The sequence below is a fragment of the Ranitomeya variabilis genome, chromosome 2, assembly GCF_051348905.1.
Source record: "Ranitomeya variabilis isolate aRanVar5 chromosome 2, aRanVar5.hap1, whole genome shotgun sequence".
NCBI lineage: Eukaryota > Metazoa > Chordata > Amphibia > Anura > Dendrobatidae > Ranitomeya > Ranitomeya variabilis.
In genome coordinates, this window is record NC_135233.1 from 339072831 (window position 1) to 339100271 (window position 27441).

General features: G+C 41.8%; 1 protein-coding gene across 2 annotated transcripts; it reads left to right on the forward strand.

Annotated features, from left to right (window-relative positions):
- On the forward strand, positions 1-27441 carry IL13RA2 (interleukin 13 receptor subunit alpha 2). Of its 2 annotated transcripts, none has more exons than XM_077285381.1 (10): positions 1-50; positions 5097-5252; positions 7398-7549; positions 11630-11783; positions 12579-12696; positions 14296-14480; positions 15196-15341; positions 15627-15774; positions 23810-23918; positions 27233-27441. In XM_077285381.1, the coding sequence occupies exons 2-10, from the start codon at positions 5129-5131 to the stop codon at positions 27309-27311; spliced, it is 1215 nt and encodes a 404-aa protein (XP_077141496.1). In that variant the 5' UTR covers positions 1-50; positions 5097-5128; the 3' UTR covers positions 27312-27441. The 2 variants fall into 2 exon arrangements, with proteins under 2 accessions (XP_077141496.1, XP_077141497.1); XM_077285382.1 differs by lacking the exon at positions 1-50 and adding an exon at positions 1444-1577.

Sequence of the window (27441 nt, forward strand, 5' to 3'; positions counted from 1 at the left end):
ATTGAGAAGCAAAACACTGAGCTGCTGCTGGTTCCAGAATAAGCCATTTGGTAAGTGCCCAGTGATGTTTTATGAGAATTACACTTATGGCAAATATATTTTAAAATTAGGAAAAAATGTTACTATGTGATCAGATTAATTTAGATTAGCTTTATGGAGGTGCTTGGTTTTTTTTTTTCTTTTGCTTGTCAGTATATTTTTAACATTAAAAATATCAAACATATTGAATAGTGGTGCTGTCTATATGTTTTGGTCTCTCTCACAATCTATCTATTACCTATCTTTCTATCTATCTCTCTATTATCTATCTATCTATTATGTATCTATCTATCTTTCTATCTATCTATCTATCTATCTATCTATCTATCTATCTATCTATCTATCTATCTATCTATCTATCATTATCTACCTATTATCTATCTATCTATCTATCTATCTATCTATCTATCTATCTATCTATCTATCTATCTATCTATCTATCATTATCTACCTATTATCTATCTATCTATCTATCTATCTATCTATCTATCTATCTATCTATCTATCTATCTATCTATCCATTATCTATCTATTATCTATCTAACTATTATGTATCTATTATCTATCTATTATCTATATATCTTTCTATCTATCTATTGTATAAAATGTGATATATGACACATATAAGAGACTCATTTGTTATAATAACATTTTCTTTCATGTATCAGTTTCACCTTTGGGCACGAGAATCTCAAAGTCTTACAAGATAAGTCATATTTATGAATAAATAATTTCAGAATTTTCATGTTCTGATTTGAGCAGGCTGTAATTATGGGGGTGAAATACTTTAGCTGATTGCATTCACCCCAAACCCACTAATATGGGTGAATTATTAAATGCAATATTAATAGCGACATTTGCATTGGAAGCAATGTATGATTTCTTGTACTGACCACTAACGCTGTAATATTTTTGGGCAGCAGGTCGGGTCCTACAATGACCTTTTTGTATAAATGTATCTGAGTATAGAGTCTGTTGCATACATACAGTAGGGCTGCTTTGTTATCTATGCATACTATACTTATATATAGCAAATGCAATGGATTCTCTGTATATTGTCCATTTATAACATGTAGTTCTTTTATAGAGGCAGGTTATTGTGTGCACACCAACAGCACAGTCCTGCAGCGACGGCCACTAAAGTCTGTTGACAAGCGAATATTGGGCCTTTGTATCTTTTTATTGGAGAGGGTTATAGACGCTTTAATGAGGAGCTTTATGGATGCTGTTCTTGTTAGGCAGTGCTGAAATTGGCAGCAATAATTGGCACCGCAGGTGGCTGACACTGCTGAAACACAAAGCTCCTGCAGACATCAGGCAGTGGAGATAACTAGACTATTGTTATATTTCTCCAGTATTATAATGAAGTAACATAAGAACAGAAAGTGTTAAAAAATAATAATAACATAATCTTTAAAATAAAAATTAACAATTTTTTACCCATTAAATCTCTTGTTTATTCATAAAGGGATTGTCCTGGACTATTTTTTTTTTTACTTTGGACCTACAAACTAGCAGGCACTAAGTTGAAAAATGAGGTAAATACCTACCAGTTCTACTCAGCGCCGGCTCAAAGATGTCACCAACCGCTCCTGCCGGTGATTCAGCTGCACCACGTCATCAGAGCAGCTCTTCCCCTTCCGGGATGTTTCATCGACAGGGCGGAACTGCTGAAGATCATGCTCCCCACAGTTAAGCAGCGGGGAGCTGACATCAATCAGCATGACATCGTCAGTCACGCCCCATAAACAGGGCAGAGCAGAAAAGAAGCAGCTGCTTTGTTGATGTGACGTCAGCGGAAACATTAACTATCAATTTGTTAGTTCTTAGACCTGTATTAAAAAGCTATATAGTTCTGGATAACCCCTTTAAGACATCGCGTGTCCCATCCATGCCATTAATATTTCTATTGTCTACGTGCTCCATTTTCTTTACTGCCAGACAGTAAGCAATAGAATAATACTTTGGGTGTCACATATGTGGCATAGTTGTGTAAGAGTTGTAATTCTGCAAAGTTGTTTCAATAAAGATCGGTTACGAATACAGTTGAATATACATAGATTTAATAGCTATCTCTAAGCTAGTGGGTGGAGACTAGCTCCAATGATGTCTCCCATACACAGCACACAGTTTCCTGTTCTTCTGTCTCTATGTAGTACATGTTTAGAAGCAGCAGCCACATGAAGGACATTATACACCAGTACTGAGCAGTGTAGCTGTGAATATGGCACTGAAATGATTTAATATAGTTACTAAAAAGCCAAACTGTTGTTTCATTGACTGTTTAATCTGTCCCTCCTCTCCTTTTCCCCATCACCACAAACTACAAAAATCAGCTGAAATATGATCCATAAGTGAGCTTGCAGCCTATCTTGTTTCAACCATGCTGGATTTTAGCAGTTTTTAAGTGTGATTGATAAAATGGGGAGGTAGGAGGAAAAGAAGGGGCTCATAAATGGAGAAAGAAACCAACTGCACAAAAATGTACCAACTTTTTTCTATACTAGTTTTGACCAGCTCTTGTAAAATGGGTAGAGCTGGGGTGGGATGTAGATGGGACAGCATGGGCGGACACATTGCATGTGCAGCCGGTGCAGCTGCATCGGGGCCCAGAAGCTCCAGGGGGCCCCTGCAGGGCAGCTAATAATGAGCGCAATCTGGCCTGGCCTGAGGCTCTGGGGGGCCCCTGGCCAGATTGCCCTCATGTGGGGCGGGCAGGGAGAGATCACTGCAACTCTGCCTACAGAAGAAAATGGCAGCGGAGCTGCAGCGATCCATTCTGCGTCCTGCTTCTTGGCCGCACTTCCTGTCTCTCACAGCAATCAGCGGCATGGCTGGATGACGTCATAATTCAGCAGCGTGGCTGATGGTTGTGCCAGAGAGAGGAAGCTGCCGGAAAAGGAGATGCTGCGGGAGAGCGTGTGGAGAGGTGAAAGGGGTATGTGGGTGTGTGTGTGTAGGAGAGGGGAATGATGGGGGTGATTTCGGAGAAGGCATTGATGGGGATGGTGAGGGAGAAAGCAATGATGCAGGTGGTGGAAAGGACAATGATATGGGTGGTGGAGAGAAGGCAATGATGGAGGTGGTCAAAAGGGCCATAATGGGGTGGTGGGGAGGAAATGATGAAGGTGGTGGAAAGGGCAATTTTGGGGGTGGTGGGGAAAAGGCAATGATGGTGGTGGAAAAAGACAGTGATGGTTGTGGTCAAGGAAGAAATAATGGGGTGGTGGAATGGGCAATAATGGGGGTGGTGGGGGAAAAGGCAATGATGGTGGTAGTGGAAAGGACAATGATGGGGTGGTGGGGGAGAAAGCAATGATAAATGTGGAAAGGGCAATAAAGGGGGTGCTGGGGAGAAGGCAATGATGGGGTGGGGGAGAAGGCAATGAGGGGTGTGGGGGATTGGGAAGGGAGGAAGGGGGATTTATAATGGATTTAGGAACAGGGAGAGGTGGAGGAAGACGTTATTAATGCTTCTTATGTTTAAAGGGAACCTGTCACCTGTTTTGGCCTCTATATGATATGGCCACTGCCTTTCAGGGCTTATTTACAGCATTCTATAATGCTCTAGATAAGCCCCCGGTCGGACATGCAAGTGAAGAAAAATAAGTTATATTATACTCACCGGGGGGGGGGGGGGGCGGTCTGGTCCAATGGGTGTCGCAGGTCTGGGTCCAGCGCCTCTCATCTTCTTGCGATGCAACCCTCCTGCTTGGTTTGTAGCTCCCTGGCATCGCGCTCCTGCGCAGGTGCACTTATCTGCCCTGTTGAGGGCAGCTTAAAGTACTGCAGTGTGTATGCGCTGGGCCTCTCTGGCCTTTCCTGCCTTCTGCGCACTGCAGTACTTTGCTCTGCCCTCAACACGGCAGGTAAGTACACCTGAACAGGAGCGTGATGGTGCTGTCCCTTAATATATAGCTTCCTCTGGTGTTATGTACAGTGCTGTCTCTTACATTGTGTATTTTTGTTATTTTGTTATTCACAGCACCCTCTTTTATTACATAGTTCGCTCCCTTATTAGATATAAAATGACTGCTAATGGAGGAGCCGGTGACCAGACTACCAGTCTATTATCTCCTCCATTAGAAAAGAAGCTTTCCCATTCTCCATCAGCCATCATTGCATTATATACCTGTATGTATATACAGTACATGTATGTGTGTGTGGATATATATATATGTAGCTTTGTCGCCATAAAAGGAGGGTGGTCCAGATGCATTTTTTGCACAGCGGCCCCAAGCTGTCAGTGTCCGCCCCTGTGCAATGCCCTTCTGTCGAATTCATACTGAACTTTGGCTTACCTTACGCTACAAATCTTACTCCATGTGCCTCTATATGAATCAGTCACATATCACTTCAACATACTTCATCATCAAGACCTGCGTGAGGTACGCTGCTCTTGATGACTCGGGGCTATATAGTTATTTTATAAAGATTGACTTCCTTTTATTGTATGCAAGCTATCGCTGAGGTCTTAGATCCATTTATCATGAGACCAAACTGATCTAATGATCAATGGGTAAAGGTAAGACCGAGAGGAAATGTCTTATTCTTTAAAAATTCATTAGATGCATTTCAAAATTTCATCTCCGCTTCATCCATGCCTTCATGCAAGTTTTTGGTCTAGATTTGTGTGTTTTGTCCCTTTTTTTTGTTTGCACCCAATTCATTATTCTATTTGCACTTTTTTAAAGTTTATTTTATGTGTTTTCTTTTTTTTTTGTTATTTGCTTTGTGAGGTTTAGCGATACCAGATGTTTTTGCCTGATTCATCAACTGCAACTTCATAAAAAGTCTGAACATTTGTCACAACTCAGTTCAGTCACCCGCCTCGTGTACTTTAGAGTATTATTTTGCTGCAACTTTTGCATCATTTTGCAAGAAAGAAAAAAAGGCCATTTTTAGCTGCACCAAATTCATCATCCCCACGCACAATTTTGAAGAATTTTGCGTCAAAAACAGTAACTAATACCGCGAGACAAAAAAAGGAAAGTAACTGAAAACCCTCACAAATTTTATTTTAATACTTGCGTTAATTATCACTGTTTTCCTTTCAGTGATCTTTTTGTGTGTTGTGAAAGGAAAATAAATGTGGGACGTGGACCGAACCTCCCTGTGTAATAATATGAAAAGTGTAAGTCTTCAGTGGATATCAAGATTTATTGTGTACTTGACCCTTGCTATCCCGTACACATCATCACTACAGATGGCAGGTAAATATTAGCTTTTTTATGTGCCTATTCATTATTACACATCAGTTTGTATCTGCAGAGTCATAAACTCATCGGATTGTTGGCGCTAAATTTCTAAATAATGTAGAGAAATGAGAAATCCTTCCAGGAACCCAGAGCGTAAAACTTCCTGCTAGTTTGTTACTTCTATGTTTCAGATTGGACACCTGCCAGAATAGTGGGAGTTTTTGTTAAATAATATTCAACACTAAATATTTGCATTGTTAGTTTTCTCATGTTGCATTACTGTAACATCATTGTCTGTTATTAGAAAAAAAAAATGTTTTTTTCTTCCTCCAGGAAAACTGCTTCTATAGTCTATAAGTTTTGCTTGAAATAGCAGTCCAGTCCATGTCAAGTGAGTCTGAACTGCAATACCAGACACAGCCCATAAACAAGAGAGGCGCTGTTTAAAAAAAAAAAAAAAGCAGACATCTGTGATTTAAGCCCCCATTATTGTAAATTTACTGGTGGGATTAAAGTTTATGTTTATATGTCACTGTAGTGGTCTGCTCTCCTCTGGAACTGAGACTATAGATGCCCCCTGGTTACAGTGAAAAGAAGCAAAATAAAGGAAAAAAGTTATGTTAAAAAAATCACATTAAAATATCAGTTTAGTATTAATCAGTAAATTATTTAATAAATCAGTAAAACATTTAAAATCTCTCTGGCAGATTGGTTCTCATGCAAAATATATTTAAGTACAAATATTTAAAAAGAAGTTGCATAAGTTAGGTATCCACATGACCATAATAACCTGAATAATACATGAGCAATGAAAAAATATAGTTCGTGTAGCAAAAAAAAAAAAATAAAATCATTTTTCAGTAATTTAAGTTTTATTCAAAACATTGGCGAAACAATGATACAACTTCTCGCAACATAAAAAAGGTTTCATAGAAGTAAAAACAACGAAAGAAGAATAAATAAGTAAATAAAAAGTTTTAGTTACTGAATTGTGGAAATTAAAAAGCAAAAATAAAATTGGCTGGTTGTTAAAGAGGTTGTCCGGGACTTTTACATTGATGGCTTATCCTTACGATAGGTCATTAAAATGTGATTGTTAGCTGATCACCGATCAGCTGTCTTCAGTCCCAGGCTGAAATGCTCCGATTCTGCACAGCTCCATGAACTATAGAGTGGCCGTGACTGGGTACTGCACTTCCGCCCCCATTCAAATCAGCTACAGCAGTGTTCCCCAACTCCAGTCCTCAAGGCCCACCAACAGGTCATGTTTTCAGGATTTCCTTAGTATTGCACAGGTGATAATTGCATCTCCTGCACAGGCAATAATTCCATCACCTGTGCAATACAAAGGAAATCCTAAAAAGATGACCTGTTGGTGGGCATTGAGGACTGGAGTTGGGGAACACTGAGCTACATAGTGGCCACAGTTGTGTACTGCACATCCACCCCCCCCATTCAATCATTAGGGGCAGATGCGCAGTACCTGGCCGCGGCTACTATACAGTTAACGGAGATGTGCTGTGCAGCTCCGCAACTGAGCTCTTCTATTGGCACGGGGAACAGGTAATCAGCGGGGGTGTCGGGTGTCGCATCAGGTATTGATTGTTTATCCTGGATCACGCCTTTAAAACGCTTTCAAGCATAATCATTAGAGGGTTAAAATAAATTTTAACGATGATTTATTCGACATTGGATAGAATGATTCTCTTTTTACCACCAACGTGCCAAGAAGAAACATTTTTAAGTGCCTCAACAATGCTCTCTATCCTAAGTCACAAGGTGCTATCACATGTCATGAAGAATGCTGACAATTTACCTTTTGCACAAAGAAAACCAAAACGATCCTGGTCACCAACATCGAGTAACGATATTCTGGGAATGAAATATATGTATGAGAACGTCCAACCTGCAAGGCATAAAGTCATTGGAAGAGTCAAGCAAAGCCTGGAAGCCACATCAGATTCACCTATAGATCCTTTTTCTCATGGATCATAAATTGTATGAACCACTTAACGTCTTTTTTTTTTCTTAAGGGAATAAAAAAGGTCCTTTCTCCTCTTGAATTTATCATTCAGAAATGCTAAAATATAATATTAAAAACAAATGTTAGAAGGGTAGAAAAATGATTGACAATAACAATTTAATTCTTCTTCTTTGCAGTTGGTCCTCCTAATAATATACATATTAAAGACCTTGGGAATTTGGGAATTTTAGAAATGACGTGGGACCCTCCAGCTTTCATAAATAGCACAAGTGAATGTCCTGTACGGTATGAAATAACCCACCAAGTCGTCAATGAACAAAGATGGAAGGTAAGGTAACAATTATAGACCGCCAGAGCAATGTGTGCTGTGTATTCACATAAGCGACTGTTAACCCCTTAAAGTCTAGTCTATTTTGGACCATCAGGACCAAGCATTTTGTATTTTTTCATCAATACATATCAACAGACATACATTTTTTTTTAATTTTTTCATTGGCATAGCTAAGGGGTAGGGAATTATCTTTCTGCCAAGGGCCATTTGGATATTTATACCATCCTTTGGGGGCCATACAAATCATGCGATAACTCCACCCACAAAGTATGTCCTGACTCTGGCACTGGTGTCAGGACGTAATCTTTCATTGCATGCCCTTCAGGGTTCAGTAGCGGACACTGCATGAGCAAGAAGAAATTAACAGGTTGGCGGTTGTCAAAATATAGCTGATAGTCCAAACACTGCGGTCTACCGGGGATGGCGGAAAAAAGGTAATTGAGGGCTGTAAGCGACCCACGGGCTTGAGGTTCCTCACCCCTGGCTTAGCTGTATGATGATTTACATTCTGTCTTATATAACTTTTTTCGTGGGGGGTGAGTAATGGAAAAAATCTGAAATTTGGCCACAATTTTTTTTAGATTCCATTCCCATAGTTCACTGAACGATACAATATATATTTAGTAGGTGATTGGAACAAATAAAGAAATACTATATAGAGCCCAAGTGTGACTTGTTTTCTGTCATTATTATTGTTACAATTTTAGGGTGCAAACTATTTTTTTTTTATAAAATTTAAAACATTTCATTGAAGGCAATAGAAAAAAACAGCAATTTTGCAGTTGTGTACTGAGGTTTCTTTCACACTATGTGTCATGCTGTTTACATAATATGTAACAGTATTTAGTTAGAATTTTATCTTTTTTATTTTTATTTTTTAACAATTTTTAAAAGTATAATGGTATAGTATCTCCCTGTACCAAACTTAGATGCCCCTGGTTTCTCTGATCCTGACTGTTACAGGAAGAGTTCAGTTGTTGATAACTGCTAGGCTCCAACTTTTTCTAACATAAGTGTTTTTGTACATGGGCTCTCTTATATGTAGAAAAAAAACAAAATGTGTGTTGCATTTTAGTAAGGCAGCCCATTACTTTTTTCCAGTTGATGTTGGGAAAGAAACAGAAAGAGGAACAATAAAGATAAAATAACTTGAATTTGTTAATCAAATAAATGACAAGGCATTTGTATACCAGTCTAAGGGTACCGTTACACTAAACGATTTACCAACGATCACGACCAGCGATACGACCTGGCCGTGATCGTTGGTAAGTCGTTGTGTGGTCGCTGGAGAGCTGTCACACAGACTGCTCTCCAGCGACCAACGATGCCGAAGTCCCCAGGTAACTAGGGTAAATATCGGGTTACTAAGTGCAGGGCCGCGCTTAGTAACCCGATGTTTACCCTGGTTACCATTGTAAATGTAAAAAAACCCAAAACACTACATACTCACATTCCGGTGACTGTCACGTCCCTCGCCGTCAGCTTCCCGCACTGACTGTGTCAGTGCCGGCGGTAAAGCACAGCACATCAGTGATGTCACCGCTGTGCTCTGCTTTTACTTTACAGCCGGCGCTCACAGTCAGTGCGGGAAGCTGACGGCGAGGGACGTGACAGACACCGGAATGTATGTATGTAGTGTTTTTTTTTTTACCTTTACAATGGTAACCAGGGTAAACATCGGGTTACTAAGCGTGGCCCTGCGCTTAGTAACCCGATATTTACCCTGGTTACAAGTGAACACATCGCTGGATCGGTGTCACACACACCGATCCAGCGATGACAGCGGGTGATCCAGCGATGAAAGAAAGTTTCAAACGATCTGCTACGACGTACGATTCTCAGCGGGGTCCCTGATCGCAGTAGCGTGTCAGACACAGCGAGATCGTATGTATATCGCTGGAACGTCACGGATCGTGCCGTCGTAGCGACTAAAGTGCCACTGTGAGACGGTACCCTTAATAAAGTCCTGTAATTATATCAGGTTAGGCATTGATTCTATCTGATAATTGCTATGTACTCATGAGAAATGGAGGAATTGTAAAGCATGATATAAGCTAAAAGGATTGTAGAGGTAGAGACCTGTGATTACAGCAGCCTTGACACTGATTTGACCTGTAATTGCAGCAGCCTTGATACTGATTTGAATTGTGATTACAGCAGCCTTGATACTGATTTGACCAGTAATTACAGCAGCCTTGACATTGATTTGACCTATATATACAGCAGCCTTGACATTGATTGGACCTGTGATTACAGCAGCCTTGACTTAGATTTGACCTATAATTACAGCAGCCTTGACACTGATTTGACCTGTGATTACAGAAGCCTTGTCACTGATTTGAACTGTAATTAGAGCAGCCTTGACTCTGATTTGACCTGTGATTACAGCAGTCTTGACACTGATTTGACCTGTGATTACAGCAGCCTTGACACTGATTTGACCTGTGATTACAGCAGTCTTGACACTGATTTGACCTGTGATTACAGCAGCCTTGATACTGATTTGAATTGTGATTACAGCAGCCTTGACATTGATTTGACCTGTGATTACAGCAGAATTGTCACTGACTTGACCTGTAATTACAGCAGCCTTGACACTGTTTTGAGCTGTAATTACACTGTTTTGAGCTGTAATTACTGCAGCCTTGATACTGATTTAAATTGTGATTACAGCAGCCTTGATACTGATTTGATCTGTGATTACAGCAGCCTTGACATTGATTTGACCTGTGATTACAGCAGCCTTGACACTGATTTGATCTGTGATTAGAGCAGCCTTGACACTGATTTGATCTGTGATTACAGCAGCCTTGACCTGTGATTTGACCTGAGATTACAACAGCCTTGACACTGATTTGCCCTGTGATTACAGCAGCCTTGATACTGATTTGATCTGTGATTACAGCAGCCTTGACATTGATTTGACCTGTGATTACAGCAGACTTGACACTGATTTGACCTGTGATTACAGCAGTCTTGGCATTGATTTGACCTGTGATTACAGCAGCCTTCACACTGATTTGACCTATAATTACAGCAGCCTTGATACTGATGTGAATTGTGATTACTGCAGCCTTGACATTGATTTGACCTGAGATTACAACAGCCTTGACACTGATTTGCCCTGTGATTACAGCAGCCTTGAAACTGATTTGACCTGTAATTACAGCAGCCTTGCCACTGATTTCTCCTGTGATTACAACTGCCTTGACATTGATTTGACATGTGATTACAGCAGCCTTGACACTGATTTCTCCTGTAATTACAGCAGCCTTGACACTGATTTGATCTGTGATTTCAGCAGCCTTGACATTGATTTGACCTGTGATTACAGCAGCCTTGACACTAATGTTGAGCAGTGTCTTGCAATGTACTAAGAAAGGAAACGGTAGAGAAAAAAAGTGTAATATTTGCTATCGCGTTTGTAGAGACAGAGCTCATTACCAGCCCACATAACCACTGTAAATAAAAATTTTTAAGGAGAAATGTACAACACAAACTGCTGAAGTGAAAAGTGCCACATAGATATTGTATATAAGAATGTAAGAGAACTGTGCATTTTTTTTAGAAAAGGCAGATCTATCAACAGATGTAATAATATAAGCTGCATGCATAATTAAATAAATCTCATAGACATAATGGTGATGTACTGGTACTGGGTGGTGTACTTACAGTAAAAATCAGTTTATATAAATGTAGCATTTTATGAGTCCAGCTAAAAAGTGAGAGAGCTCATGAGTCCAGATGAATTCAGTCTCGCCCCACTAACCCAGCGAGACAACAGCGGCTTGTACTGAGCTATGTTACCTCTTTCAGCAGCAGCAGGAAGGGGGTACATTGAGGAGCTCTCAATACGGTTATGCAGTAGAGATTGAGTCTAAACCCTAATAATAGATGAATATACAGTCATTTTGACATGGATTTTCATAGCAGATCTGTATCACAATGTATGCAGCTTGTATTGTGAAATGTGGTGACCCATCCACTTCACCCAATAGAACAATGCTTCTTTGTGTTGGTTAATAGTTTCAGTAAAATGCCCGTTCCTTTTATGTATTTGTATTTCTTTTTACAAAGTCAGTTAGGATTAAGCAGCTAACATACAGAGGAGCCTTTAATCTTGAGAAGAATGCCACCATAAAAATGAGAACATATTTGAAAGGCCAATGTACAGAAGGAAACGAAGTATGGAGTAAATGGGTGGAAGCCAACTACCAGGTTTCTTTACAAGGTAAAGAAAAAAAGGAATCTCATATCAATATCACACAGTTGTATCCTAAATATATGGGATCTTTAAAAGTTCTGTTAATACTCTAATTACAGGTAATTCCCATTTACAGATATAGAAGAATGTTTGGTTATCTCAGGGATTTTACATTTAATAACCAATTCAGCCTCATTGCATGCAATGGTTAGGTTCCTAATATTACCCTGTTTGAAGCAAGATTTACTACAAGACCAATATTTCTAATGATACCTCCGTCACAACTCTTAACAGTGTGGGTGTCTTGAGAATACCGATTCTGTTAACAACGTAGCAGACAAGGTGGCCCATGACTAGACAGGCCCTTCTGGCATTTGCCAGAATTGCAGATGGCCAGTCCAGCCCTGCTGGCCACCTTTACAGTATAGAAACAGTGGCTGAACATGTGAAATGCTTACAAGATGTTTCCAATGAAGCTTGCAAATGATGCTCTGAAGCTAGCTGGATCGTTGGAGTTCTCTGTTAGTTCCTCCTGATCCACCCAGCTTCTCCGATGCTGCAGAGCCAATGCTGGCTCATACAGTAGTATCGGAGAGCACACAATTTGGGCCACAATTGGGACAATGCCCCTGGTCACAACGGTAAGTCAAGCAGAAGTGCATCGAATCCCAGCAAGCAAGTAACTGGGGGCTGTGGAGCAGTGCACTCCTGTCGAAGACGATGAGACAAGACTACTAATTATAAGGAAAAGGTTTTGATTTGGTTTTGCCTAATATTGAAGTATATAACAGACAAACAATTTGAGAATTCCTTATTCTGCAGGAGCTCCTGAAACAAAAGTGAAAGACTTCAGGTGCGTCAACCATAAATATGAAAACCTAAAATGTGAATGGAAATCTGGTGTAATCGGCAGCAATGACAACTATGAGCTACTGTACTGGTAAGCGCTTGCCATCTTTAATTTGGATTGAAGGGGTATTCTAATTTCAGCAAATAAAGTTTACTAAATGTATACATTTTCATTATGCTTCCTATATTAATTCTTTGATTTTCAATATCTTTCCTAGTTATATTATTAGTCAGTACCAGTGGTGTAAATAGAGTCTGATGGGCCTCAAGGCAAAATTTGGACCTGGTCCCACACCTCCATATTGGTTAGATGCATGGGCATTTGTAGCATTCTAGTTCCTATAAAGACATTTGTGTTAACCCTCCATGTAATGATGTCCCCGTCCTGGCCCCTTCTTGTAATAATGTCCCCCCATCCTAGAGTTAGCAAGCTGGTGCCATGCTCCTGATTAAAAAGGGAGGACAGACTCAGGTTAGGTCAAAATGACAAGGCAGGCAGAACTAGGGATTTATCCAACTCACAAATAAATCAATGTCTTTAAAATATTTCTAGGGATGAGCAACGATTTTACGGTGAAACTTGTGTGCCCAAAAGCTTTCCGCTATAAATAAGAAGCCACATAGCTACTCACAGCTAGTATACAGATGTGTCACAACAGTATTCTGTCCATAACTAACATCTCTAACCATTAGAGATGATGAGCAAATCGATTTGATGTGAATATAACTCATGTCACGTTTTTAGGAATTTACTTAATGTGAACAATTTTCAAGTCACATAAATTTGCCTAAAAGGGCCACAGCAAGTTTACACTGAGCACAAAGCTCACATAATCCCAGGCATGTCTGTTCAGGCTTTCCAATTATGCCTTGCAGCTATCACAAAAGTTAGCACAGCCAATAAGGAAGGACTGTCATAGACAGTATAAAAGCAGAGGCAGGGAATGCAGCAACTAAATTGAGTTTGAATCTGCATAGTGAGATAACACCATAGCTCTCATCTTAGCAATAGAGTAAGAAAGCAATAAAACACTGAATAAACTGTTCAAATAATGTGTGAAAGCACAACAGTAAAGACTTCCTAAATATTGAGAGAGACATAGAAGAGTCATACATGTCTTTTCATGGTGATTGAAAGCTTTTGGAACACTTTCAATTAGTGGTTAGAAAACTTCCTGATCAAAATTTATTTTTCAAAATATTCGCTCATCACTGTTTGCCAAAAGATGATTTCATTCTTTTATAATGTGGTCAATAGGTTTTACAAATGTGCGGTTCTTTGTTGGAAAATTTAGATTTCTTTCCTTTCTACTTTCTATGCTTAGTAACATTTGTTCGCTTTCTATACTCTCCATACAAGCAGGTAATCTCCACATGTGTTGAGGCTGTCTTAACAGCTGCAAATCATGCAGCCTCAGGGACTTGAACATAATATACAATCACATCCAGATGCTCTGATAACACCCGAACATGCTCAGATAAGATGTTATCCGAGCACATTCGCTCATCACTAACAGACATATATTAAAGTTAATGTGTTGGACTCATGAAAAGTTCTCCAAGTTGGGGTCTTTAAGGATCTGAGTGTTCCTTGAGATGACCAATTCTGCACAGTAAATAATGAATTTGATAGACATTGGCGCACATGTGCTCTACTTGTGAACACTTACTCCAATCTGTTATTTTGAAGGCAAGATGGAATGTCTCAGAAGAAGATGTGTAGAAAATACATGACGCGGAATGAAATGAATACAGGATGCGATTTTGGAAGTGAGGTATTCGAGATGTTCTCCGACCTGTTTATTTGTGTCACTGGAATTCCAGGCATGGATCCAATAAGACCATCATACTTTATTTTACAGCCACAGAGTATAGGTAAGATAAAAATAATCAATTACTTATTATTAATTGTGATATAATAACTTTCTACTGGACAAGAACAACTAGACATACATTTAGGTGTCTGAAGGCCAACACAAGCCCGCATTAGTATAGAGTGGTGAAGGAATAGACAGTCACAATTCCTTGACCATTGCATCAATAATGCCATCCTTTTAGGGCATTTCAATGGGAAACCTCCAACTCTTGACCCAACTGAATTAGCTGGACCAGAAAGCAAATTGTGACACCAACTGTTGTCACCGCTTCCTCGGGTGACAACTTACAATTACTGATGGAAAAGAAAATCCCTATAAGTTATGAATACAGAGGCAGTTTTGTTATAACTTTCCAGAAGGATGCATAATTTCCATCCACTTTAGAAACCAGCTTAGAATTGCCCATTTATAAATCCAGGATTTTGCATGTATGTACAATAAATCACATACTTGTGACCAGACGCTCTGACTGGCAATGTTGGTGAATCCTAACAGTGTACACATGACACACTGTCAGGATCCAAAAGTGTGCGATATCATACAGTGAATGCAGACTTTTACAAGAAGCCCGGACAACCCATCTAATATTATGCTTGGTCAGCACAAATATTTTTACAGATAAGTCTAGGGAAAATGTATAGAAATATGTTTTATTTTGAACAGTAGAAAATTCATGGAAAACTACAAATTCGAATTTGTCATGTGTTTGATAGGTAAACCTGGTATACCAGAAAATCTAAATTTGACCATGGCCATATCTGATGAATTAGTCCTGAGCTGGAAAGATCCCAAGGGAAAACTTCCTGCTCATTGTTTCCAATATGAGATCCAGTCCAAAAACCAAATGGATATGTGGCAGGTTCGTATTACATGTAATTGCTAATAACTTCTCCTTGGCCCCAATACACAACCTATATTACACTTTACCAACTATTACAACTCGATCTTCTACATAGCATCTGTATTTTCTTACATAGCAGAGTAGCCATTGAGTCCCTAAAATACAGTGCACCTGTCTAAAGAATACCTGAATAACCAATTTTGTGAATTTTCACCCATTTTGGTAGCACGGGAAAATGAAGTTGGTTTATTATATTTTGGTTTGAAATTTTAGCTATAACATTGTATATAATTTTTTTTCCAGACTGTGGCTAATCAGAAAGAAAGCAGTCAATATAGTGTTAAAAGATCTGAGACATCAAACACCTGTCTACGTGTCCGAGGAAAAGCAAACATATACTGTGCTGATGATGGATATTGGAGCGACTGGAGCCCAGAATTGTGTTGGACAGGTAATATTTGAACAATAAGGATTGGTAGCAGCCAGTGGCATAACTTGAGTCTGATGGGCCATGGTGCAAAATTTAGACCTGGGCCCCCACCTCCATGTCGGTCAAATGTATGGGCCTTTGTAGCGTTCTAGATCCTATAAAGACATACTTGTTCACTCTGCATGTAATTATCTCCCCATCCTGACACCTTCCTGTAGTAAAGTTCCATATCCTAGCCTCTTCCTGTAATCATGCCCCCATTCCTGGCGCCTTTCTGTAATAATGTCCTCAATCCTGGGCCCTTTCGGTAATAATGTCCCACATCCTGGGCCTCTTAGTGGTCTAATGTCCCCCATCCTAAGCCCCTATCTCATATAATTTCCCCCATCCTGGACCCCTTTCTTGTATAATTTCCTCCATTTTGGGCCCCTACCTTATAATGTTCCCTATCCTGGATCCCTTGCTGGTATAATGTCCATTATAATGCTCTTTTTCTAACACACGAAAAAAAGTAAATTCTTTTTGCTTTCCTTCACACTCTTACGACGTTTGGTGTCCTCTTCTATAGTCTGCAGCTGGCTTTGGCGTACCAGCCATGGGTGGCGCATGATGTCACTGCCATGCATACTGCTCGTGACATGCTGACATCAGATGCCAGCCTTTGATTGGCCAGCAGTATGTATTATTTAGCTTTTGGAACTTACCAACAAAGTTAAAGAAAGGTTCTCATCTTTTTTTCTGAATACTGCTCTGCCCCTGACTTCCTGTTTTGCAGCAAGTAGTGCACTCTGGAGACTGACAGTTTAGGCCAATGGCATGGTCCTGCTTCTGGTCAGAACTGAATACTCTCCCTTGTAGCTAGCAGAGAAAGTTTTGCTTCTGCAACATGGAAAAATTTACAGGAGACTGAGGCAGGTCAGATCCAATGATGTGGTCCGCTTAAGAGTGCAGAAAAAAGTTCCCACTACCTACGTAGTTACCTAGGTTAGTGGTCATTCTGAGACTACAGAGATGGTTGATAACTTAAGACACTAGCTGTACACAATAGAGTTAAAAATCTCTCTTGAGAAGGGAAAGGATTTTTAATAAGAGGCAAATGGCAGAGTTGTTTTTTTTACAAGCACTATGCAATTTTAACCATTTAAGAGCTTGAGAAAACTTCTCTAATTTGTTAACTCCTTGTTTACCCAATTATCCATAATACTAGTATTCATATGGAACGCCCGCCAGGGCCCTGGGGTACTCGGTACCAGGTCCGGTACTTAAGGAGATATGTCATGGCAGCGGCGACCTGGTCTGTGGCCCTGGGCGCCCATGTAAAAGGGATTTAAATAAAGTTTGTGTTTGTGAAGCCACCTGTGGTATTCGGTCATCGGAGACCAACACTGCTTAAGGGGTCCTCTGGGGTGATGTTATGGCAGTTAAGATGGTATAACTTCACTAAGATGGTGGTGAAGTCCCTTGCTGCCTGTGGCTTCTGTCAAGGTCCTCACTGTTCTCTCTGTCCTTCTTAAAGGGTAGGACACTACCCCATATTACAGTTGGCTCAAGCCTTTTTACAGGATCTCTATCAGGACCCGGGCTCTATATGCCACTGTGTCTCCTGGGTATTAGGGTGGACAGGTAAAGTGTAGTCCAGCTGTCCTGCCGGTTTCTGCTGTAAGTCTTTGAGTTCCTCACAACCTCGGTCTTCCGGCAACCAGTGTCTGCGCTCTGAAGGTAGCCCAGTCGCAGCTGTCCTCCCCAATTGTCACTGTCCTGTGCTTCGCTCTCCTGCACGCTCACTGCAAGCTGTTCTTCCTTCTGTGTTATCTCTGTCCAGGAGCTGCAGCATCCTCTTGGCTGCACGGCCCCTCTGCTTCTTTCTCCTCTGTCTCTCTGACAGGAACTAACTCTCAGACTGGCTGACTTTCCCTCCAGACCAGAATATATATAGGGGAGCCACCCACAAGCTGGATCAGAGCTCCCTCTTCTGGCCTGGAGTGTGAACATGTTGCATGCTTATGTTTACCTGATAAAGAAGATCTTCCCTCGCTTCCAAGCGTGACATCACTCTCCCCATGAGGTAAGCAATGCCACTGTAACAACCAGGACCCTGGGGTGTTACACTCCCCCTCCGTTAAATCCAGTACTCCCGGACTGGGAAAAGAAAGACAACAGTACAGGTTAATGCTTATAAACAGGTTAAACTGGTGTAAACATTGGCTTCCCTTTATGGGAGGTAATTAATTCTTAAACATTACAGGAACATATATACACAGTATAAATAACTTTCAAAAAAATATAAAACCTTCTTATAACATACTATGAAATGGCGACTACCCTTTACGGGTATACTATCTTTAGGACTCTCTTCAATCAAAGTGCAAAAACTTCAGCCTTACTTTCACTATTATTCTCAACACTATTTGCATATTTTATCTCGCATATAAAACACTATCTACTTCACTTACAAGGTAACGTCTCTGACGGTATTCAACACTATCACTTCTATAAAGTGCAACAAATTCAACATTCTTTTAAAAGTGCAATCAATATTCAAGTCAATAACTCAACATTTTAACAGCAGCAACAATGTGGGGGGCCCGTCATAAACCCGCAATGTAGGATTTGGGCGGGCTACAAGGCGTAACATCCTGACCTGGTCTTCAGCCTCGCCAGACGGTTTTTCTTCAGGTCTCTGTAAAACAAATAAACTCATAAGGCAAACATCAGCAACAGTTTCTTTAAAGGTTCCACGTAAAACCAGTAGAAAGCACCTGAAGAGGTGCCAACTATATACAATGGAGAGTTTGTGAACCATTCACCATCCATGGCCTCAGTGTCTTTAAACAAATGAACTTTCTTTAAACAGAAATCTGGTCAGGTTAATCAAACATTTAAACTCTTTAACTATTCACATTCATATTCAAACTTGCAATCAAAACTGTCTATTTCCTTTGCCAGTGTAGCTCTGAATGGGTGCTGCTCCCTGACCGGAAAAATTCAGGATCATATCTTTCTGCAAATGTCACAACAGGTGACTCAAATGGTTTTAGTCCAGTATCTGGGGTCTGTGCTTTGGCCTGCATATTCCTTTTCTCATATTCTGCCTGCTGGGCCAGGAATTGCTGTCTTTCTTGCTCCTCCCGACGTCTACAGTGCTCCCACCAGGTAATCATGGGGATCTCCCTTTGCAACGCAATCATGTCCTCCTCCATGGGTCCCTCTAATAGGTGGGGCTCCACATCACGCCTGGTGACAAATATTACCAGCTGCACGCCAGATTCTTTGATAAATCCCCAGCTGGATTTGATACGGAATGGTTCTACAGTTCATTGTCTCTGTGGGCCCCGTTCTTCATGGTTAATCTTTCTGGCCTGAGCTTTGGCACGCAAATTTCTTTCTTCTATGACCCTGCGTTGGAGGTCCCGCTCTCTGTCCTCCTTCTCCTGTTTGAGCGCCTTCTGCCGGCAGTATTCTTTCTGGCTGATGACCTCCAGACATTCTCCCTCAGCCTAGGCCTCCCCGGGGAACCCCATCGGGTTGGTGCCGGAGTGCTCCCGCCGGAAGGTCACCCATTATCCCTGTGCTTCCTGGGTCCCCCTCATCATCTGCAGTGGGGCTGCGGAGGTATGTATGATCTCCCAGGGCCACTCAGAATCAATCAATCTGCACACCCAGCTGGGTGGTAGGGGTGGCAGAGCGTCTACGGGAAGTATCAGGGTGTCCTCGGCTACCAGGGCAGGGTATGTCTTCTTACCTGCTGCAGCGGTGTCTCCGGTGCCGGACTCCTCCATCACAGGCTGGGCTCTCGGGAAGCTAGCTCCGTCGCTGTTCCCACGCTTTTGCAGCTTCACGGAACCAGGAATGCCGTAGCTGACAGCACAGCTCTTCCACTTTTTCTCCAAGAACCTCTGGGTTCATTGCTGACAGCAGGTCTTCTTCTTTCTTCCATTGGCTGGGGCAGCTTGCTGCTTCCTCCCCTTCCTCCGGGTGACCTCCACTCTCCATCTTGCTGTCTGGGTTCTGAGCCGCGTCTTCCTGCTGTTCCTTCCATGCCTCCTTTCGTGGGCGGTTCCTTCTTCCTTGTTTCCCGCCATCCCAGATCAGGAGGCGGACGTCTCTTGGGGATGGACAGATCTCTCGGACATAGTAATATCGATGAGGGGCGGCCATAACTTTCGCGCCATTCTTCCAAGCTCCGCCCATGACAACATGACCCACTCCTCCTGCTCGCCACATGGTGCTGTAATGGCAGCGGTTTTGGCAGCAATTCACAGTTCAACAGTCTCTCAGCACAACACAGTCTCTTAGGCGCACATGACCCACTTCAATGTGTCGGTCCATCCTGTTTGTGACGCCAAAAATGATACGCCCGCCAAGGCTCTGGGGTGCTTGGTACCAGGTCCGGTACTTCAGGGGATATCTCACAGTGGTGGCAACCCGGTCAATGGCCCTGGGTGCCCATGTAAAAGGGATTTAAATAAAGTTTGTGTTCATGGCGCTACCTGTGGTATTCGGTCAGTGGAGACTGACGCTGCTTAAAGGGGTCCTCTGGGGTGATGTTATGGCAGTTAAAATGGTATAACTTTCCACAGGTGAAGTTGGGTCCACAGGGCTCCCGGTGTGTAGATGAAGATGGTGGATGGTGCGGTAAGAAACGGAAGACACAGGTTTGCAGTCTCTTTACCTGGTTTACTGAAGACTTCAGGCAACCACAGTCCAGGGCACCAGATCACTGGTACAGGCAGGGTCCGGCTGGCTTGGAAGCGAGTTCAGAGTCCCCTTTACCAAGAGTTAGTTAGAAGCCTTCTTACTAGCACGGTGGTGTAGTCCCTTGCTGCATGTGGCTTCTGTCAAGGTCCTCACTGTTCTCTCTGTCCTCCTTAAAGGGTAGGACACTAACCCGTATGACAGGTGGTTCGATCCTTTTTACAGGGTCTCTATCATGATTCGGGCTCTATACGCCACTGTGTCTCCTGGGTATTTGGGCAGACAGGTGACGTGTAGTCCAGCTGTCCTGACGGTTTCTGCTGTAAGTCTTTGAGTTCCTCACAACCTCAGTCTTCTGGCTACTGGTGTCTGTGCTCTGCAGGAAGGTAGCCCAGTTGCAGCTGTCCTCCCCAATTGTCACTGTCCTGTGCTTCGCTCTCCTTCACGCTCACTACAAGCTGTTCTTCCTTCTGTGTTATCTCTGTCCAGGAGCTGCAGCATCCTCTTGGCTGCATGGCCCCTCTGCTTCCTTCTCCTCTGCCTCTCTGACAGGAACTAACTCTCAGACTGGCTGACTTTTCCTCCAGACCAGAATATATATAGGGGTGTCACCCACAAGCTGGATTAGAGCTCCCTCTTCTGGCATGGAGTGTGAACATGTTGCATGCTTATGTTTACCTGATAAAGAAGCTCTTCCCTTGCTTCCAAGCATGATATCACTCCCCCCATGAGGAAAGCAATGCCACTGTAACAACCAGGACCCTGGGGTTTACACGTGCATTTTTGAGTGTTAATGAGTCAGTTTTCATAATTTGTTAACTGGTCATAGAGTCTATAAGTATCACACACTTAAGATAAATAAACTTTTGTATACTGAAAGAACTATATTTAGACAAAAGTTAAAAAAAATAAAAAAAATAACTGCTGGACCACCCAAAGACTATAAATGTCTTTGCAGTCTACACTTTATCATGCTATGACATTCTAAAATGTTAATGTAGATTAAGCAGCTTTCAGGAATCTGTGCAGCATTAGGGGCAGGAAGCTGACCCACAGAGAAGACAGACATGATTTATTATCATGTTTGCCTTTCTGATCATTGTGTACTCACAGTACTTCCTCCTCCGGACCCAGTGATCATGTAATTGCTGGGTGTAGGGAAGGAACAGGTCCTACTCCTAAGAGATCTTATCAGCTATGATATTCAGTCAAAAGCTGAAATTCCCCTGGAACTGGATCTCCAATACAGTCCTAGTTAAAGGGGACATCAGCAATAAAAGTAATGTATTAATTTATTCAAGCGTCACCCAAAAAGTCTTCTAACACCTAATTGGGGGCACAGTTTGCAAAATAAATGAAAGAAAATAAATAAATAATGAAAAAAGCAAGAGGAAAACAAACAACACCACTAGTCTGAATAACTGCTGACTTAAAAAAAAAAAAACCATATGTTTAACATAAAAAAAATTTTGTACGAAAACAGAATTTTAAATATTTTTAGCGGTCTTTTGTGGTCATAAAAAAGCAGAAAGCACGCAAACAAATAGGCATTTTAGATTTTTCTTAACAATTTTCCTTGTTATGAACACAAAAAAATAAAAAGGTGGATGAGGGTAGGAAGTGGGGGGATATGCCCAGTCTTGAACTGGTTAATCAAAATATACGGTTGTCTCAAATTCTTAAATGGCTAAAATTGCAAAGTGCTTGTAAAAGTAACCAACTTTGCAATATATCTCTTAGTAAAAATCCTCTTCATTCTTTAGAATGGAGGAATTTTACACTTTATACTTTACTGCTCATTGCTTAGGTGACTGGCCACTTCTGCAGTCTATCAATGATGGCCGGTTTCCTATACAAAGAGCACAGTTCTTAGAAGTTTTTTCCTATTTTGCAACATGTAATGCCCCAGGTAACCGGTTGTTACAGTGGCATCGCTTTCCTCACGGGGAGAGTGATGTCACGTTTGGAAGCAGGGAAGGATCCATTTAACAGGTAATCAGCACATACAACACCATTCTGACTTCAGGCCAGAAGGGGAGCTCTACACCCAACTTCAGGGGAGCTGCTGTCTCTGGTCAGGAGGATGAGGCAGTTGCTAGGCAGTTAGGAAGAGTTAGTAGTTGGTGAGAGGAGAGCGACATTTGAGGAAGGAAAGCTGGAACCGTGCAGCTCCTGGGAAGGAAAGCCAGAACAGAGCAACTAAAAAAGAGACTGAAAAGGAAAAGAGGCAAAGTTGAAGTTAAGACCAGAGGAGAATAGCTGCAATTTAGCTACCTCTTGACAGAGCGCAGACACCGGTAGCCGGAAAAACCGAGGTTGTGAGGGGCTCTAAGACTCACAGCAGTAACTGGCAGGACAACTGAACTACAGGTCACTTGCCCGTCCTAACACCTGAAGACACAGTGGCGTATAGGGCCCGGGTCGTGATAGAGACCCTGTGAAAGGGCTCGAGCCACCTGTCATACAGGTTAGTGTCCCACTTACACAAAGGACAGAAAACTCTTGAGGACCTTGTTGGACAGCTATAGGCAGCAAGGAACTACACCACAGTGCTAAAGGGAAGGCTTCTAACCCCACCTGGTAAGGGGGAAATCCCAACTTGCTTCCAAGCCAGCCGGACCACCACCAGCACCTGTGATCCGGTACCCTGGACTGTGGCTGCCTGAATTGCTTTAGTAAAGAGACTGCAACCTTGTGTCCTCTGTTTCTTATTACACCATCTCCAATTACACACGAGAGCCCAGGGGACCTACTTCGCCTGTGGGAAGTTATACCATCTGGCTGCCATAACATCACCCCAGAGGACCCCTTTAAGCAGCATCGGTCACCCCTGACAGAATACCACAGCTGGCGTCACGAACATTCCTTTATTTCAAAAACCCCTTTAAAGACCGTTCCTTTAACATGGACGTTCAGGGCCTCGGACCAGGTCGCCGTGACACATCCCTTTAAGTACCGAGTACCCCACGGCCCTGGTGGGCATTCCATAACACCTGCTTGAAAGCTGGTAAAATCTCTTGATCCAGTCAGTTTCACTGACTGTGCGCTCAGTTTATGTTGGAACAAAGCTTACAGCATTGGAAAGTGCACAGTTCCTGCCAGATGTGCAACCATGCCACTTAACCAAACTGTCAATCAATCAGGAATGTACCACTCCTTAGCAAGCAGGAAGCCTGGAGGCTGGGTAACAGTGTGTGCCCGATTGAGAACATGGGACAGCTTCTTTAAAAAAATCCCAATTTTGAAAATATGATAAAGTGTGAATATAATCTTTTTACTCTTAGATGCCAATGGTTTTACTTTATCTCCTCGCAAAGCCCCAATTACCAATAATTATTTTTGGTTTTGGCTTCCCTTACAGAACCTCCTTCAGAGCTTCATCTCAAGTGGCTATATTGTATTGCAGCGGTGATCACAGTATTCACAGGTTTATGTGTTGTTGCATGTATATACACAGTTAGAAAGAGGAGGTAAGTACCTAAACATCAACTCTGTTTCTTTTATTCCTTAATCCCTTGCCTCCGTGGACAATTTTCATTTTTATGTTTTCATTTTTCCCTCTCCTTGTTCAAAGAGCTATAAGTTTATAATTTTTTAATCTACATAACAGTATGAGGGCATGTTATATGCAGGATGAGTTGTAGTTAGTATGACACAATCCGTTTTTTCATACAATGTGCTGAAAAATGAGAAAAAAATTCCAAGTGGGATAAAATATCAAAATCAATTCTGCCATTAAGTTTGGGGTTTTCTTTTAAAGGCGTTCATTTTTTAGTAAAAGAAAGCCCTGTAAGCATGATTTACAGATCAGTATGTTTATGGTGATACTAAACTTGTACAGATTTGTTTTATTTAAGTGGTGAAAAAAAATTAAAGTTTACAAAAATAATTTTTTGTCCCTGTCGCAATTTTCTGAGACCCATAACATTTTTATTTTTATAATCAGCCAGACAGACACTTTTCTGACCATTGTCTAAGGGCTTGCTCACATCTGTGTAAGGATCTGGTGAGTGCAATGTGAGAAAAAATCTTATTGCACTTGCACTAATGTTATTCAATGAGTCAGTGTTCATCTGCAAGTTTTTCCTCAGCTGGAATTGGGTTGAAGGAAAAATCACAGCATGCTGCGTATGGCTGCGTGAAATGTCCAAGACTCACCAATGCAAGTCAATGGGTGCGAGTAAAAAATCGAATGGCACACAGACCATGCATGTACCATCCAAATTTTACTCACACATCTCAAAGGAAGCCCGACGTTTCATCAGCTGAGTATAGTAAAATCACAGCCGGAACTGTCAGAATAGAATAGATTAAATAGAAATATGTCAGTGGGATATATAATCATTACTTTGCGTGTGTAGTTTATTGTACATGTATTTAGATAATAAATCAATAAATAAATAAAAAAGAATGGTGTGGAATCCCTCTTATTTTTAATAACCAGCTAAGGGAAAGCAGACAGTCACGAGCTGGTCTTAGTAGTCTGGGAAGGGTCCAATAAACATTGAGCATCTCAGCCTATTTATATCAGCACTCAGCGTTTTGCTGTACCTTTACTGGTTATTATAAAAGGAGACCCAAAATAAAATGATTTGGGGTCCCTCCTATTTTTAACACAGCAAAATGTGAGCAGACAGCTGTGGGCTGATATTAGTAGGTTGAGAATTACCATGGTTATTTCCCCTTCCCAGACTAATAACACCAGCTCTCAACCACCCCAGAAATGGCACAACCATTAGATCTGCCAATTCTGGGGCTTAGTCTTGGCTATTTCTGATTGACCTGGTGCGGTGACAATCGGAGTAATGGTTTTGAGGTTAATGTAGTCAAAAGAAATAAACAAACACACATAAAAGTCCTTTAGTTGTATAAAGCACTCCCAGACAATTACCCTCTTTTACCCATTTTATAAAAAAAAGTAATCCACAGGGGTACGGCGTAATCCATAATATGGAGGTCCTAATTCTGGTGCTTAGTATCGATATTCCCACTTACCCTGGTGCGGTGGCTAGTGGGGTCATAGTTGCGGGGTTTGATGTCAGCTTTGTAATGTCAGCAGACATCAAGCCCACAGGTTAGTATTGGAGAGGCTCCTCTAAGGGTACCGTCACACATTGAAATTTCCATCGCTACGACGTTACGATTCCTGACGTTCTAGCGATATCGTTACGATATCGCTGTGTCTGACACGCTACTACGATCAGACACCCTGCTGAGAATCGTACGTCGTAGCAGATCGTTTGGAACTTTCTTTCGTCGCTTGATCACCCGCTGACATCGCTGGATCGTTGTGTGTGACAGCGATCCAGCGATGTCTTCGCTTGTAACCAGGGTAAACATCGGGTAACTAAGCGCAGGGCCGCGCTTAGTAACCCGATGTTTACCCTGGTTACAAGCGTAAACGTAAAAAAACAAACCGTACATACTCACCCGTCGGTGTCCTTCAGGTCCCTTGCCGTCTGCTTCCTGCTCTGAGTGCCGGCCGGAAAGTGAGAGCAGATCACAGCGGTGCTGCGCTCTGCTCTCACTGTACGGCTGCACTCAGAGCAGGAAGCAGACGGCAAGGGACCTGAAGGACACCGACGGGTGAGTATGTACTGTTTGTTTTTTTACGTTTACGCTGGTAACCAGGGTAAACATCGGGTTACTAAGCGCGGCCCTGCGCTTAGTTACCCGATGTTTACCCTGGTTACCCGGGGACTTCGGCATCGCTCCAGCGCCGTGATTGCAACGTGTGACCGCAGTCTACGACGCTGGAGCGATGATTATACGACGCTGCGACGTCACGAATCGTGCCGTCGCAGCGATGAAAATTTCAATGTGTGACGGTACCCTAAGACGTGCTCATTACTAACCCCACAGTCTTGTAATAAAGAGACAGCAAGAATAAAGTCCTTTATTTGAGATAAAACTCCCCACCCTTTAATACACATTTATTTAAAAAAAATGAAAAATAGAAAACACCATATTGTTCACCTGTCCAACTAGAAGATAATCCATATCTGTCCCATGAAGAACTCCAGCTCTGCTAAATCTGGTTGGTTTGTTGAGCGGTGACATGATGTGACTGCTCAGCAAACCAGCCAGAACTCACTCAGACAGGAGCATGGGAATGCTCCGGTAGTTTGTAGTTCTGACGTGAGAAAGGTCCCTGGAGTTCACAGCTCACTTCACCGCTTGCTGAGTGGAAAAGTTCTGATGAGCGCTGACATCAGTGAGGTGATCAAGTGATCAGCACTGCACACTACAGGAGCATAATCACGCTCCTGTTTCAGTGTGTTCTGACTGGCATGGAGACCAGTTAAATCACTGATCTGACAGCTCTCCAAATCATCCAGATCGCCATGGGACATGGCCATTAACGGATTATCGTCAGACAGGTGAGGAATATAGTATTTTATTCTGACTATGTATTTTTACAATTTCACTATGTGGTTAGTAATGGTGGCATCTTATAGACACCTCTCCATTACTAACCCTTATGTTTGATGTCAGAGGCCATAAAAGAGATGATATCAACCCCAAACCTATTACCCCAGGGCAAGTGGGAAAAGCCAGACAAAGTGCCAGAATTGGGGACCCATTTATTTTTGATAACCAGGCAATATAAAGCTGACAGCTGGGAATTGCAGCCCACAGCTGGGAATTGCAGCCCGCAGCTGTCAGCTTTACCTGCCCTGGTTATCAAAAATAGAGGGGAACACACACCATTTTTTAAATGTATTTATTGCACAGGTGTCGGTGATATGTATTTCCAATGTTTCTATATATTTTTTTCTTTTAGACAATGGTCCAAGAAGTTACAATGCAAGGCAAAAGAGCTGGTGTATGAAATTGATTCTGGACATAACATTAAGTGCTGATCTCACTTTTCTGAATCATTGGTGTCCCAAGAGTTGGAGAGAAGTTGCTTTCGGAGGAAAGTTTTTTCATTTTTTTTTTAAACTGCACTGAAAAAAATGTGAACTGGTTTCTATAAGTGTCCAGGAGACT

Excerpts from the sequence above, each read along its gene's own strand:
- IL13RA2 (XM_077285381.1), top strand. The coding sequence starts at position 5,129 with ATGTGGGACGTGGACCGAACCTCCCTGTGTAATAATATGAAAAGTGTA. Across the intron at positions 15,342-15,626 it reads ACCAAATGGATATGTGGCAG|ACTGTGGCTAATCAGAAAGA; the intron begins GTTCGTATTACA and ends TTTTTTTTCCAG. Across the intron at positions 23,919-27,232 it reads TACACAGTTAGAAAGAGGAG|ACAATGGTCCAAGAAGTTAC; the intron begins GTAAGTACCTAA and ends TTTTTCTTTTAG.